The 15,979-nt window shown below is 41.8% G+C and overlaps 1 protein-coding gene across 1 annotated transcript in view; it reads right to left on the bottom strand.

The window, feature by feature from the left end:
• Positions 1-482, bottom strand: part of LOC109902492 (CUGBP Elav-like family member 5) — a gene marked incomplete in the record, with an annotated part of 255,391 nt that extends 254,909 nt beyond the window's left edge. Inside the window, 1 exon segment of the mRNA XM_020498876.2 lies at positions 125-482. Within this exon segment, the coding sequence (XP_020354465.1) occupies positions 125-482 (358 nt within the window).
• Between the last annotated feature and the right edge of the window lie 15,497 nt (positions 483-15,979).

Below are 15,979 nucleotides of genomic sequence, written 5' to 3'. Positions count from 1 at the left end.
ATTTGGTGCGTAATGCAAAAGACGCCACCCATGCGACAGACATTTGTACAAAATATTCTAATCATACAGCTGTATTAGGCCTCGCAATATGCCGTTTGCTTTGGGGAAGGGGGGCACACGTTACCTTTGTGCATGCCGGTGTATCGGTCCTTCAGAACAGTCAGTTCGTGGATTTTCCCAAACTGTTCAAACAGAGGTTTCAGGTCTTTTTCCTCTAGGTTCCGCGGTATCTGCCCGATAAACAGCTTTATGGCATCTTGGTCTTTCATGTTGCCGCTCTCCGGATGAATTGAAATGGATTCTGACCCGTTCATGGGTTTAGGAAATGTGATCTGAGAGTACTGGTGCTGGTGAGGGATAAGTAGTAGTGGTTGTTGGATCGGTGTTGCCCCAGGTCCAGTGAAAACCAGGCTGGTGTGAGCGGGATGGGGCTGCTGTGGTTGCTGCTGCCTTTCTGTTTCAGTCTGAGTGAATCTGGCCATTCTGAGCTGGGAGCACACTGGATAATAATGACAACACACACAGAGAGAGAGAGAGAGAGCAAGCACTCAGCTGGAAACCAGGCTCACTTTCTATCCGAAACACAACAAACTCGCACACACATAGTACAGAAGAGAGGGGGTTGATAGGGGCGATAACCACCGAGCGAAAGCTATATTCACCGCTCTCGAGCGACACCCGCAGATGTCAGTATGGTAGTGAAATATCAGAGTGCAAATTCTTTGCATTTTCCAACACTTTCCTATAGCGTGCAACTGCAGCGCGCAATTGGGGGCGTTCCTGCATGTGGGCATTCCTGAATCTACAGGAACGCCCCCGAGCATCCCATTGGTTCCTTCATGAACACCCTTCAAGCATCCCATCTGTTCCTGCATGAACATTTATTTTTTAACTTTTATTTAACTAGGCAAGTCAGTTAAGAACAAATTCTTATTTTCAATGACGGCCTAGGAAAAGTGGGTTAAGTGCCTGTTCAGGGGCAGAACGACAGATTTGTACCTTGTCAGCTCGGGGGGGTTGAACTTGCAACCTTCCGGTTACTAGTCCAACGCTCTAACCACTAGCCTCTGAAGTACCCCATTGGTTCCTGCATGCTTGTGACACTTTTGAATGTGGGTCAAAGGGGAAATAAATGTATTATTTGAGTTTCTTCGACCCTGCATCCGGAGTCCTCCTTGCTAGTTAGGCTAGCACACAGAGTATGCACCTTGCACAAAGTGTCCTTCGCTCCTGCCTGCCGAACACCTGCCCACGCACTCGTTAACCAAACTGTGGAGAAACATAGCCCAACCGCTGGGGATGAAGGACACTGTCTATCGGTGTACTGCTAGATAGCTAGCTACCGGTGTCGACCCGCTCCTCTTCTTCTGTGGAGTTTATCGGCAACGGGCATTCGCCTCCTGCCTGTCCTAGCTTAAAAATGGACCGATAATAGAAGAATAAAGAGGGGTTCCTGCAGAGGCAGGAACACCAACGAATTGCAGGCTGCAATTGCACCCTTCTCACACCTGCTTGAAGACCACACAAAAATGTGACTTTTGAACATTTAAATCAATGCCATGGCGGAATATCAATTAATAATAAAATACAAAAGGAATGGGAATCATTCCGCCGTCAGTACAGCAGGCCCCAACATTTCCCTATATAATGTCGAGCATTTGGGGGACTAGTCCTTTCAGGAATTGAACCCACCTCCTTCCTTTGCTACACCACCCTATTCTTTCAGAAAACACGCCATTGCACTTCTCTGTTTCAAGTCCCTCACAAACTTGCTTGCCTTTGATGGCCTCACAGTAGCTCCATCCCACTTTTGACACCTGCGGAGGAAATGTGTGTACAACATGGTACTGTCCTTTTAATTCATATTTTAGTCTTCATTTGCTTACATTTAGTTTCTTATAGGCTAGATACTGCTCTACATCTCCAGGGCAAGAACTACAGTAACGTTCAATACAAACAAACATGTGCCAATACCCTGTTAAAAATGAAAACTTCCCACTTTTATTTTCATACCATCAATCTTTTATTTTGTCCCTTTACCTGCTCATTGTCTTGATGGTCTTGCAAAGTTGATTGCAGTGATAAATCCATTGGCTTCTTGCTCCCTCTTCTGGAATATAAATGAGTCTACAGTTTTGTGTGTATTACTTCAAGAAACATGTCTGCATTTGCCAAAGATGAAAGGAGACATAGCCTAAACTATCATAATTCAACAAAAAAGTACCCCGACACAAATGGCCATTGAGCCCGTCACTTCATATAGGATTTATTAACTTATCCTCTCCATTTACAAATGATGTCAACAAATTACATATGTTCTCTGCAACTAAAGCCATGGTTTATATAGCCAACTAATAAATACAACTAAATACAGAATTAAAACACAGAAGAGAGCTATTTTGTAAAGCGAGGTAAGTAAAACTTAGGTTTTTAACTGAAGATACCTACCAGATGTATACTAATTAGAGCTGTTTAACAGTGAAGGAAATTAAGTTATATACTGTCAGTGGCAAAAGGTTCGCTGCTGTAGAAGGGAATGGATCTGGGCTGTCTTGGCTGCCCGTTGGGCATCATAGGGGTTCTAGAACTTCCGGATCGCAGCGTCGATGTCTGGGATGATCTTCTTCAGCTGCTTCCACTGCTTCGGGTTCCACGGCACACTTGTGGGAGACACAGATCAGCCAGGGGAGTGTGTAGGGGTCCACATTGACGTGAAAGGTCAATACAATAACCGCAGGGCAAGGTGCATACTCTGACATTTCTTACTCTAAACCTGGTCTGAGATGTTTGAATAGCTGGCCGCACAGCACCCTGAAACAAGATCAAAGGTTTCTTATTGATTTCTGTATTTGTACCCGCCACTGTTATTTTGGTTTCATTCAATGCCGTAAGTGGCCGTTTATTGAACTCCAAAGTCATCTATCCGGCCACCTCAATGGGAGTTAGCAAGGACAGGACAGTCAAAGAAGAATAGTTTTGCCAGACAGCTGAGCACCTTGGTCTGTTTACATGTGCAGCAGAAAAAACATACAGGGCCAACCATCATTCATACTGTATATAGCCTCCTGGATAAGAAGCCTGTGTTGTCACATTGCTACTGTTCTAGCCTTAAACTGCAGGGGTGTTGAGTGGCTATTTTTAAAGGGTGGATGTCCTATTCTGCAAGGGAGGTGAAGTGAGAACTTCCAGTTCATGCATTTTTATTGACCATTGCCATTAGTGTTTCGCCAGGCTGGACGTCTGAGACAAGAAATCAATAGCGGCCGTACTATTAGTGTGAACTAAAAAGTTACATACAATTTAAAGCACGCTACAGTAGCATTAATGCTGCTTCTTGTTAACTATTGAGTCAGTACAGGGAGGCAACCAAGCTTGATCTCCACAGCCTGGCCTGTAGTGACTGAGGCCCAGAGGGAGCCATGGCAGACAGCTGAGGGAGCCACTTAGCATTCTGCACCGCTCACTCTTACACACACACACACACACACACACACAAGCCCCAATTACCCAAAACCTACAGCATAATCATACACCACACACACCTCAACTCAGTGATTCTGCTTGCGAGCTAGTAAGAGTTGGGTTGGGAGGATGATAGAGATTGACTTTGTAGAAGATAAGATGAGCACACCGCATTGTTAGGGGATGATTCTTATATGCTCTAGCTGGCATTGCAAAATTCACCAACTGTACATCTGACTAATAAGCGTACAGCGTTTCAGATGTCCCTCAGTGGCTAACTCACCACTGCACTCTAGTTCTGCATTGCAAAACACACTCACTCAACTGGAAGGTGTTGTTCAACAAAATTAATGTGACACGATGGCTTATCGCACCAAAGCCCTTTATGAAGCGCTAGCTTAATGGCCTAGATGTGAAAAGAGCACTGTCTCTGTACTGTAGCCTACCTTTCCTCCTCGGATTCAGGTCGCCAATGACAGTGGTGTAGAACTCTCTGATATTGATCTGGGCCTTGCCTTCGAAGAGAGACACCCTAACGTACCTCATCTTTCCTATCTGCAGAGGAGAGAGAGGGTTGCATAGAACACTAGAGAACACAACCAATGCTCGAGTGCTGTCTGCTGGTTTTTATGCTGCATTAATGACAAGTCGGAAACTTGGAACCTCTGAGTTAAAATTAAAGTTATTTAGTTATTTATGAGTTTCTTCCAAGTCTACTATTTCTGAGTTTTCTAGTTTCTAGTTTCCTGTCATGGACCTATAGCAATGTGGCTGTTTGTAAATCAGTGGCTTTGATTGCCCATTTTAACTGTTAAATAAGCAAAAACCAGTGGGAACTGTGGTATTCAATGAGCAGAATTTCACTCCAAAGGTTTGGTAATCAAAAGGCCCCCCTCCTCCTCCCGCTAGTTTCTTCCTTCTTTTTTTGGTGGGGGCAGCGGTAGAGCTGTTGTCCCCTGTCTTGTGGTTCTTCTGGGCTGGGTGATCTGAGACTGTAGACCTCTTGCTCTTTACCTAACCTCACGTAGCGGCATTTCTTTCTTTCTAGTCCTGGCGAGAAAAAAACAACAACTGTCGGGTGAGGTTCTCTTCTGCACTGTTCATCCAATCCAGTAAATGTAGAGTAGGAGTTAAGATGTTGCCTTGTTAACGTCCAAAAGTGGACGTCTCATGCATCGGGTTTGTTCCCAACCCCACTGTGGGTGCTCTTTTGTTCGGTGACAGGCATACAGGATAGAAACATGTTTTAAAGAGCATCCTTTTTGTAATTCACATGACATAATGTTTGACTAAGTTTCAATAAGATGCTAAAACTAGTGAAATACAATCAGTATCAATGTACAGTTTAACTGAAATGAATGGTTTGTGAAAGTGGAATGGAAGACACTTCACAGGGCAAATACATGAATTAGTATTGAGAGATAAGGAATAGAGATGGCATACGTTTTTGCCCTCCTCCTTTTCACTGCTGCCATCTGAACTGCAGTTACACGACTCACGGAATTATGAGTTTCTGTCAGAAATAAATCAAATGGGAAACAGAACAGGTTTATTTGAAATATACAAGATGAGCAGCAGTAAACGAAGTGTGGTATTATTCATTTAACAGCTTTCGTACTTGTATCAGCTAAGTAGACCTAGGCCATCAAGGTTGGAATGAAGTCCTTTAAACTGTATTCAGTAGCCCGAGCGCATCAAACTCTCTCTCACTGTCTTTGGGAAATGGAATGAGAGCTGTGCATCATTAGCAAACCTACCTTTTCAATTGCTGAATGAATAACCGTAGGCCACGAGGTTGACTGGCACTCTCCATTCATTGCTGAATGAATAACCGTAGGCCACGAGGTTGACTGGCACTCTCCATTCATTGCTGAATGAATAACCGTAGGCCACGAGGTTGACTGGCACTCTCCATTCATTGCTGAATGAATAACCGTAGGCCACGAGGTTGACTGGCACTCTCCATTCATTGCTGAATGAATAACCGTAGGCCACGAGGTTGACTGGCACTCTCCATTCATTGCTGAATGAATAACCGTAGGCCACGAGGTTGACTGGCACTCTCCATTCATTGCTGAATGAATAACCGTAGGCCACGAGGTTGACTGGCACTCTCCATTCATTGCTGAATGAATAACCGTAGGCCACGAGGTTGACTGGCACTCTCCATTCATTGCTGCGTTTCTATTAATATCCTTATATGCAGTTTAATGATCTGAGTTGCATTTTCTCAGCCAATTACATTTGATGAAGTTTGCATTTATGTTCAAAGTTGCAAGGATGCTAGGGTAATGGAGTTAAGAACGGACCATACCTTAACCTACAGTAGCTTGCTTTAAATGTCGCAGATGGAGTTATGGATAACTTTACCCATGACATTGTTTTTCTGTTTGAACCCTATCCCAAACCTTAATCCTTAATGTAACCAATTGGAATTAATGCCCGAACTGTTAACCAATCAGAATTAATGCCCGAACTGTTAACCAATCGGAATGAATGCCTGAATTTAACCATAGAGTTGTTTCTGTTTTAAAGCCCTATCCCAAACCTTAACCCAGTAAGAACTAATGCATTAACCATAGAGATGTTTCTGTTTTAAAACCCTATCCCAAACCTTAACCCAGTAAGAACTAATGCATTAAACATAGAGTTGTTTTTGTTTTAAAACCCTATCCCAAACCTTAACCCAGTAAGAACTAATGCATTAACCATAGAGATGTTTCTGTTTTAAAACCCTATCCCAAACCTTAACCCAGTAAGAACTAATGCATTAACCATAGAGATGTTTCTGTTTTAAAACCCTATCCCAAACCTTAACCCAGTAAGAACTAATGCATTAACCATAGAGATGTTTCTGTTTTAAAGCCCTATCCCAAATCTTAACCCAGTAAGAACTAATGCATTAAACATAGAGTTGTTTCTGTGAGCATAAATTGTCTGTTAGCAGCACACTGACGTCGGTTTCACAAATTAGCATATTGGTCTAGGTAGACTATAAATTGAATGTCTAGCCGAAGAGTGTTTCAATCATAGTGGGAGTAAAGCCAATTGTCCACAAGCTGCTTTGCATTTCTGTCTCAGCTGCATCTTGAGGATATCACTCAAAAGTGAAGGAGTTTTGCACAATAAGAATGTGCATAAAAATAGCAGAATTCTTGGTTACTACATGATTCCATACATGTTATTTCATAGTTTTGATGTCTTCACTATTATTGTACAATGTAGAAAATAGTACAAATAAAGAAAAACCCAGAGTTCCCTCTGCTGCAGAGGATAAGTTCATTAAAGTTAACTGCACCTCCGATTGCAGCCCAAATAAATGCTCACAGAGTTCAAGTAACAGACATCTCAACATCAACTGTTCAGAGGAGACTGCGTGAATCAGGCCTTCATGGTCTAATTTCTGCAAAGAAATCACTACTAAAGGACACCAATAAGAAGAAGAGACTTGCTTGGTCCAAGAAACACGAGCAATGGACATTAGACCGGTGAAAATCTGGTCTGGAGTCCAAATTGGAGATTTATGGTTCCAACCGCTGTGAACGGATGATCTCTGTGCTTCTACACCTGCATTGCTTGCTGTTTGGGGTTTTAGGCTGAGTTTCTGTACAGCACTTTGAGATATCAGCTCATGTACAAAGGGCTATATAAATACATTTGATTTGATCTCTGCATATGTGGTTCCCACCGTGAAGCATGCATGAGTTAATGTATGGTGTGGGGGGTCTTTTCTGGTCAGTGATTTATTTAGAATTCAAGGCACACTTAACCTGCATGGCTACCACAGCATTCTGCAGCCATACGCCATCCCATCTGGTTTGTGCTTAGTGGGACTATCATTTGTTTTTCAACAGGACAATGACCAAACACACCTCAGGCTGTGTAAGGGCTATTTGACTAAGAAGGAGAGTGATGGAGTGCAGCGTCAGATGACCTGGCCTCCACAATAACCCCAACCTCAAACCAATTGAGATGGTTTGGGATGAGTTGGACCACAGAGCGAAAGAAAAGCAGCCAACAAGTGCTCAGCATATGTGGGAACTCCTTCTAGACACTTTTTTTGATCACCATATGTGTTATTTCATAGTGTTGATGTCTTCACTATTATTCTACAATGTAGAAAACAGTAAAAAATTAAGAAAAACCTTTGAATGAGTAGGTGTGTCCAAACCTTTTGACTGCTATTGTATATACAGTGCATTCTGAAAGTATTCAGACCACTTGATTCTTTACATGTTTTGTTACATCATAGCCTTATTAAAAAATGGATTACATTTTTCCTCATCAATCTACACACAATACCCCATAATGACAAAACCAAAACTGGTTTTTAGAATTTTTTCAAATGTATAAAATAAAAATAAAAATATCACATTTCCATAAATATTCAGACTCTTTACTCAGTACTTTGCTGAAGCACCTTTGGCAGCGATTACAGCCTTGAGTCATCTTTGATATGACGCTACAAGCTTGGCACACCTGTATATTGGGAGTTTCTCCCATTCTTCTCTGCAGATAATCTCAACCTCTGTCAGGTTGGATGGGGAGCATCGCTGCACAGCTATTTTCAGGTCTCCCCAGAGGTGTTTGATCGGGTTCATATCTGGGTTCATGTCTGGGCTCCTGCTGGGCCGCTCAAGGACATTCAGAGACTTGTCCCGAAGCCACTCCTGCATTGTCTTGGTTGTGTACTTAGGGTCATTGTCCTGTTGAAAGGTGAAACTTCGCCCCAGTCTGATGTGCTGAGCGCTCTGGAGCAGGTTTTCATCAATGATCTCTCTGTACTTTGCTCTGTTCATCTCTCCTTAGATTCTGACTAGTCTCCCAGTCCCTGCCGCTGAAAAACATCCACACAGCATGATGCTGCCACCACCATGCTTCACCGTAGGGATTGTGGCAGGTTTTCTCCAGACGTGGCGCTTGGTATTCAGGCCAGAGTTCAATCTTTGTTTCATCAGACCAGACAATCTTGTTTCTCCTGGTCTGAGAGTCCTTTAGGTGCCTTTTGGCAAACTCCAAGCGGGCTGTCATGTGCCTTTTACTGAGGAGTAGCTTCCTTCTGGCCACTCTACCACAAAGGCCTGATTGGTGGAGTGCTGGAGAGATGGTTGTCCTTCTGGAAGGTTCTCCCGTCTCCACAGAGGAACTCTGGAACTGTCAGAGTGACCATCGGGTTCTTGGTCACCTCGCTGACCAAGGCCCTTCTCCCTCGATTGCTCAGAGTCTTGGTGGTTCCAAACTTCTTCCATTTAGGAAGTATGAAGGTGTTTTTGGGGACCTTCTTCAATGCTGCAGATATTTTTTGGTACCCTTCCCAAGATCTGTACCGCGACACAATCCTGTCTCGGAGCTCTACAGACAATTATTTTGACCTCATGGCTTGGTATTTGCTCTGACATGCACTGTCAACTGTGGGACCTTATATAGACAGCTGTGTGCCTTTCCAAATCATGTCCAATCAATTGAATTTACCACAGGTGGACTCCAATCAAGTTGGATCAAGGATGATCAATAGAAACAAGATGCACCTGAGCTCAAAGGGCCTGAATACTTATGTAAATAAGGTATTTAAGTTTTTTTTATTTTCAATACATTTGCAAAATATTTGTCATTATGGGGTATTATGTGTAGATTGCTGAGGATTTGTATTTATTTAATCTATTTTAGAATAAGGCAGTAACATAACAAATTGGAAAAAGTCAAGGCACTGTATGTACTACACATCTGTATGTACTGTATATGTATTTATTTATTTAGTTATTATTATTGTTTTTGCTGCCTCTTGGGCCCCCTCCCCCTGGGCCCAGGAGCGCCAGTCCCGGTAAGCCCCTGCATTAACCCGGCCCTGTATCGACTGAGTTTGTAAACTTAGTTGTGCCACATGGTTCGAAGTGCCAATAAATCAGCACAATCAACCTTTTCAGTTGTTCAAATTGCTGGCGCCTTGAAGCTGAAATTGGGATCATGATGTATACTGTTCTAATGACCATACAACATTTTTTTTTATACGAGAGCAATGTACAATACTGTGAACTTAGCAAAATGAGGAATTTGTGGTAAGTGCATGATGACCTTGACAGTTTATTGTTAAACGAGAGGCTGTCTGGATCTTTAATTTAAAGATTTGATTGGAAGCCATTCTTGTGATTATTATGTTTTTGCTATCCATTGCAAATGCATGTTGGCCTATGTAGCCAAATTGTATGTTATCCATTCATGCTTTTTCATATGTTCTATATATCTGTAAATCAACCAATTAAATCAAGCCACAGCCGGCCATGATTACAGACACCTGTGTCTGTCCTTTCAAAGTTTATAAATTAGTGACCCGCGGTTTTTGTCATTACAGTTGTCTGTTGAAACAATGGTTATAAAATGATAACATCTGAGCTTCTAGAGTGTGAGGCTCTTTTATTTTTCAAGCTCGTGGGGGACGTCATCTTCATGCACTTCTGCTATTGAGTAAAGCAGCAAACACTACTTGATTCCACATACCAATTGACAAACTAATTGAGAGGGGACTGCAAACACCTGGGCTGAGGAGTCATGGGCCCTTTTCAAATGAATAGGTATATTTAAAATGTGCATCTCTTCTTGAATGCTTGATGTACTGACACAACAAAGTGAAAACCTGTGGAACACTTGCCTACACTAAGCCTATCCAGTCATATTAGTTCAGTAAGTTCTTGCTTAAAGTAAGTAAACAAGAAGTTAAAGAGATGAATTATTTGAGTTGGGCATTATCTAGGGCATATTTTGACAGTGTTGCTCTTGAGTGTGTTGCACCTGGGCTTTCCTGCCACCAGAGGGAAACAGAACACTGCTTTGATTTCACAGGCCACTGCAATCTCAAATGATCTAAGACCAATAAACTGTGACCTGAAGGAATTCTCAGTCAAATCTATTTTCCATCCCTACTAAATGTCGCTGACAATTAATCATTCATATTTCTAGTCACGACTGTGTAATTTGGCCATGTTTGCCTCAGCCAAATTTTTATTTGTGAACATGGCTGTCATAAAAGAGATTAGCAGATGCACATAGAGAAACCTATGGACACAGACACCCTGAAATTAATTGCAACAGATCCATTAATACATTGCATTGACACAAACCTACACAGTAGACCCTACAAGAATAAGTCAAAAGATGAAAAGCATTTTTTGTATACCGGTGGGTTAAATCACTTGTGGGTTCTGTAGAGTTAATCTTGTGTAAAGACAGTAGTTGGATAGTGAAGAAATCCCTTTGATACTTCTTTCTCAGTGCACATTTTTGGTGGGCATCAAAAAGGTAAACGTTTCTTGCGATCGTAAGGTCAGGCAGGCAAGAGGCTAAGGATAAAGTGACATTCTTTTTGATTTGATCCCCAAAAATGATGGTAGCTTTATGGTAGCAAAGGTTGAGGTAATAATAATGTTGACAAAATAGGCAAAAGTGACATGGCGACAGAACAAACAAACAAACAAAATGTATTTCCTCCAGGAAATCAAAAACCAAAGACTAACCCTTAGGAAACAGGCTATGGGTAGGCCTAGCCTTCTATGAAGACAAAATAATGGTTGTGTTCCCCTGCTCAGACTTTGCTAAAACATGCCAGATCTTACAATGCCTGGATAAGTATTTTATGTTTCAGCTAACCTCATCATATCAGCAATCTGGTGCCCGACTGCATAGTCAAAGATGTGGCACGCAACCATTGCTTGATGCATGCAACGTCTGAGCAGGGGAACAAGACCACAGCCTACCCACATAGGCCGAATCTCAAATCATGCCTTTCCCTTCTGCCCTCCATTTACACATTCACGTGCGCCTCCACCGTATGCACAAGTGTCCCAAACTAAAGGAGTGGAAATTATGGCGGGTTTAGGGGCTAATTTGAGTCTCCGATAGCCACTTGGACCAAGCCAGCTATGCCGCAAGCTTCAGGGCGAAGTGGTATCCATGACACGCCTCATTACTTTTGAGTTTACGCAATTTCTCACGAAGGAATGGAGAAGTGTGCTTAATTATGAGCTACCTGTATTTGTTTGTGTCTGACTTCGATGATTGACACAGGTAACATATGAAATACCTCCCAAATGAAATGTTTAACTGTTTAATGAGGTTTATATCTTGTAAAACGACAGGGGGGATATTTGAATTTCATGCTTGTTTGATTATTTAAATGTGAAACATGAATTGCATCAGTGCGTCCTGAAGTTCATGGGTTTATTTGATCGCCCTCAAGTCACCCTCTGAGTCTTGTCAGCAACACCTGACAACGGAGGGCCCTCCGAGCGAGGTGGTAGGGGTGAGGGGCTGGTTTGGGATTCAAAGATACTCTCCCTTTAGACAGGGGTGTCAAAGTCATTCCATGGAGGGCCTAGTGTCTGCAGTTTTTTCTTTTTTTTCTTTCAATTGAGACCTACTGTATACAACCAGGTGAAGGAAGGGAGTTCCTTACCAATCAGCGACCTTAATTCATCAGTCAAGAACAACGGAGGAGCGAAAACCCGCAGACACTCGGCTCTCCGTGGAATGAGTTTGACACTTGTACCTTAGGGGTTTACTGACCACTGGCAAGGAACCGCACCCTGGGCAAAACCATTGCCACAATAAGCAGGGGTGCACATAAACAATTCATTGGCTGAAGGCCATACAATGTCTAAATCAGACCAATAATCATCATACAATATTACAAACCAGTGTACACTTTCAACACCAGAGACAAAATAATACATACAAAATAGCAGAACCCATCGGAAAAAGTGGTGCACTCCTCTCACCGTGGGTGCGCATCATGTTGAACGCAGTCGACGTGAACGAGCTGACCTCGGAAAGCTGCAAAAAGCATGTGACCAGTACAAGGGAGCGTGTTCCCCTTCTCAGACGTAGCATGCATCAACCAATAGTTGCGTTCCACGTCATCAACTGCACATTAGGGCACCAGATTGCTATAACATAAAGTGGTTAACTGATACGTAAAATACCTATCCAGGCTTGTAAGATCTGGCATGCGTCAGCAATGTCTGAGCAGGGGAACACAACCATTGTGAGCCCTCGAAGTAAATGCTAGTGATGGGCATGTGCAGGCTCTTTTGGCTCTGTTCACATAGAAGAGTGGTTCAGTAATACTTAATAATGTATTGAAAAATAGAACATTTGTTGCAAATGTCGGAGAGACAGACAGCAAGGTTTATACAAGTCTCCGCTGTTGAAAACCAATTGCTAGTCTAAAAGAAATGGGAAATAATGTCTAGCTGCTTTTTATAGTGGAGATCAAATGTATAAATTGTCTGGCTGGGCTGATAAGATATTGGATTGGACAGTGAGATGAAATAGAGTAAATAGGCATTTCAACTTCATAGCTTTAGCTGGTGGTAACTTGTGGAATAGAAACCTGCTGGAATGCCGTTTTAACTAATTAGCATCCAGAATTAGACCCACCCGTTGTATAATTAAGCAATAAGGCCCGAGGAGATGTGGTATATGGCCAATATACCACGACTAAGGGTTGTTCTTCTGCATGATGCAACACGGAGTGTCTGGACACAGCCCTTAGCTGTGGTATATTGGCCATATACCACAAACTCCCGAGGTGCCTTATTGCTATTATAAACTGGTTACCAACGTATTTAGAGCAGTAAAAATACATGTTTTGTCATACCTGTGGTATACGGACTGATATACCATGGCTGTCAGCCAATCAGCATTCAAGGCTCGAACCACCCAGTTCATGACTACAGATAATCGTTGTTTCACCAAAAATTCACCAAAAAGATCTGTTCAAAAACATCCGGTCATTTGTGAACGAACCATCACTATTAGATGTGCAAACTAAAGATTTTTTTTTACAGTAGTTATAAAGATAATTGCGCATCTTGCTAGCCATATCGAGAGTATTTCAAAGTCACACACATTTAATATCAGAAACAGTCATCATGCCATCATTTCATTAACAGTGCACAAGTAGGCTAAACTTGAATATGAGCATGAGTGTGATGTACACAGGCATACCTGCGGCCTGTAGCCATCACACCGTCAAGAGGGCAATTATACAGTAGAGCAGTGAGCCTGGGAGTATAGCTGTCCTATCCACAGGGGCTACTTGGGAAGAGAAAAAACATGCCAGCCCAGGGCATAAGCAACATAAGCATTCACTTAGGGCCCACGGTCGCTAGGGGGGCACCAACCAAAAACGTTTATTTTTCTTTTGGTATTTTTTTGGAACTCAGTCGGTCTCAACTTACTGTTTTTTTTTTTATCTTGTAATGTTTGTCACTGACAGTCAATCAATTAGCCCATGTCAGCAAATACATTTAAAAAATTGATAAGTTAGTCTAGCCAGCTATCTGCGACTTGTAGTAATCATGGCAGAATTACTGACCATGGCAGAATTTCCGACCAGGCATGCAGGGCATGTGCCCCTATTGATTTTGTTTGTCACTCTCCCTCAGACATCATATGAACATCATGGCATAGGTCATTGCAAATGTATTAGAATTGCAAGAAAATAGCTTTAAACTGCAATATTTTCTCCATGGCAAAATGTGTAGAACTGCAAAAAAGGTGCTTTAAAACCACAACATTTTCTCTACGCCCCATGTCAAACTGCGTAAAATGGCAACAAAGTAACTTTAAAACTTTGTTTCTCATCGTCAAGAGGAGGACCACTAAACCGCTTAGGGCCTCTATAAAGCTATGGCCGGCCCTGGACAAGAACAGACTGTAATAACCGTAATAATTGCACTTTAGAGGGTATTTCGGGCAGAGTAAAATGTGATTTAGGGTTTCAGTAACCAAAATGTGGGTAAATAGTCAATCAGCCAGCGGGCCAACTTTCACATATTTGTCCACAAAGTCTAATGATTATTTTCGTTAAGGTCCATATCTGTGGGTTATATTTTGGTATGATACCCAGGTATCGGAGGTAGCTTAATGTGGTTATCACTGCATTCTATATTATTAGTAGGGCCCTGTGTTTTGTACAATCATGTCACATGACCTGGATTTGAACCTTTATTTAAAGATTTTTTTCCCCTTTTCTTTTTATGTCAGATGGTCCAGCACCATTATCAGACAAATGCTTTCATTTTTGGTGTAATTATCACTTCTGGAAAAGGCATAAAATACAGGTTAAAATCTAGGCCGTGTGACATGATAGTCCGAAACAGGGCCCTAGTTATGACCCCTATGTGGTTAGTTGGACCAACAGAATTGAGGGTATGAAATATAATTTTGTATTACCAGGGTACAATCTTCTCAAACTAAGCAAATTGATATGTTATTAACTTCATAATACAACACCAATTAACAGTGGTATTCAAAGTCGGGGTCATGATTTTAAGATTGTGTCATTAGAATTGGAGTGGGGTTGTGAGATATTCTTGGGGTAAAAATGAGGTCCACAAATTATTGAGGAAAAAAGGGGGTCCCTGCTGAAAAAGGACATTATGGGCCCTCCTTAAGGGTTCAAAGGTCATACATGTTTGGGCTATATTGAGACAGAATGGACAGTATTGGGATGTGCTCTATTATCCCATGGTACCCTAGATGATACCTGCACAAAATTTCACACAGAAATGCTTTATAGAGGCATCATATATTTAGCCTACTTTCAAGATGGCCACTATTAATTTCAATGGGGAGGAACTGCATTCATTTTGCACGACCATAACTTAATAAATAATTGGAGTAATATGACCAATAATGGCTTACAATGTGTTTTACAATGAGGACTACACAAAATGATCAAGCATGTCAGTTATACACTACCGTTCAAAAGATTGGTGTCACTTAGAAATGTCCTGTTTTTTCAAAGAAAAGCACATTTTTTGTCTATTAAAATAACATCAAATTGATCCGACATACAGTGTAGACATTGATAATGTTGTAAATGACTATTGTAGCTCGAAACGGCTGATTTTTAATGGAATATTGTCACGCCTTGGTCTTAGTATTTTGTGTTTTCTTTAATTATTTGTTCAGGCCAGGGTGTGACATGGGTTTATTGTGTTGTCGTATTGGGTTTTTTGTAGGCATTGGGATTGTGGCTGATTAGGGGTGTGTCTAGCATAGGCTTGGCTGCCTGAGGCAGTTCTCAATCAGAGTCAGGTGATTCTCGTGGTCTCTGATTGGGAACCATATTTAGGTAGCCGGGGTTTCACTGTGTATTTTGTGGGTGATTGTTCCTGTCTTTGTGTTAGTTAGCACCAGACAGGCTGTATAGGTTTTCACGTTTCGTTTGTTGTTTTTGTATTTAAGTTATTTCGTGTATCGCTATATCTTCATTAAAAGACATGAGTAACCACCACGCTGCATTTCGGTCCTCTCTTTCGACAAACGAAGAACGCCGTTACAAATATCTACATAGGCTTACAGAGGCCCATTATCAGCAACAATCACTCTTGTGTTACAATGTTTCCTTGCATTAGCTAATCCAGTTTATAATTTTAAAAGGCTAATTGATCATTAGAAAACACTTTCTCAATTTTGTTAGCACAGCTGGAAACTGTTGTCCTGATTAATGAAGCAA

The sequence above is a fragment of the Oncorhynchus kisutch genome, linkage group LG13 (genome assembly GCF_002021735.2).
Source record: "Oncorhynchus kisutch isolate 150728-3 linkage group LG13, Okis_V2, whole genome shotgun sequence".
NCBI classification, from domain to species: Eukaryota; Metazoa; Chordata; class Actinopteri; order Salmoniformes; family Salmonidae; genus Oncorhynchus; species Oncorhynchus kisutch.
Note: the sequence above shows the minus strand (reverse complement) of the source record. Positions and strands in the feature narration are given on the sequence as shown.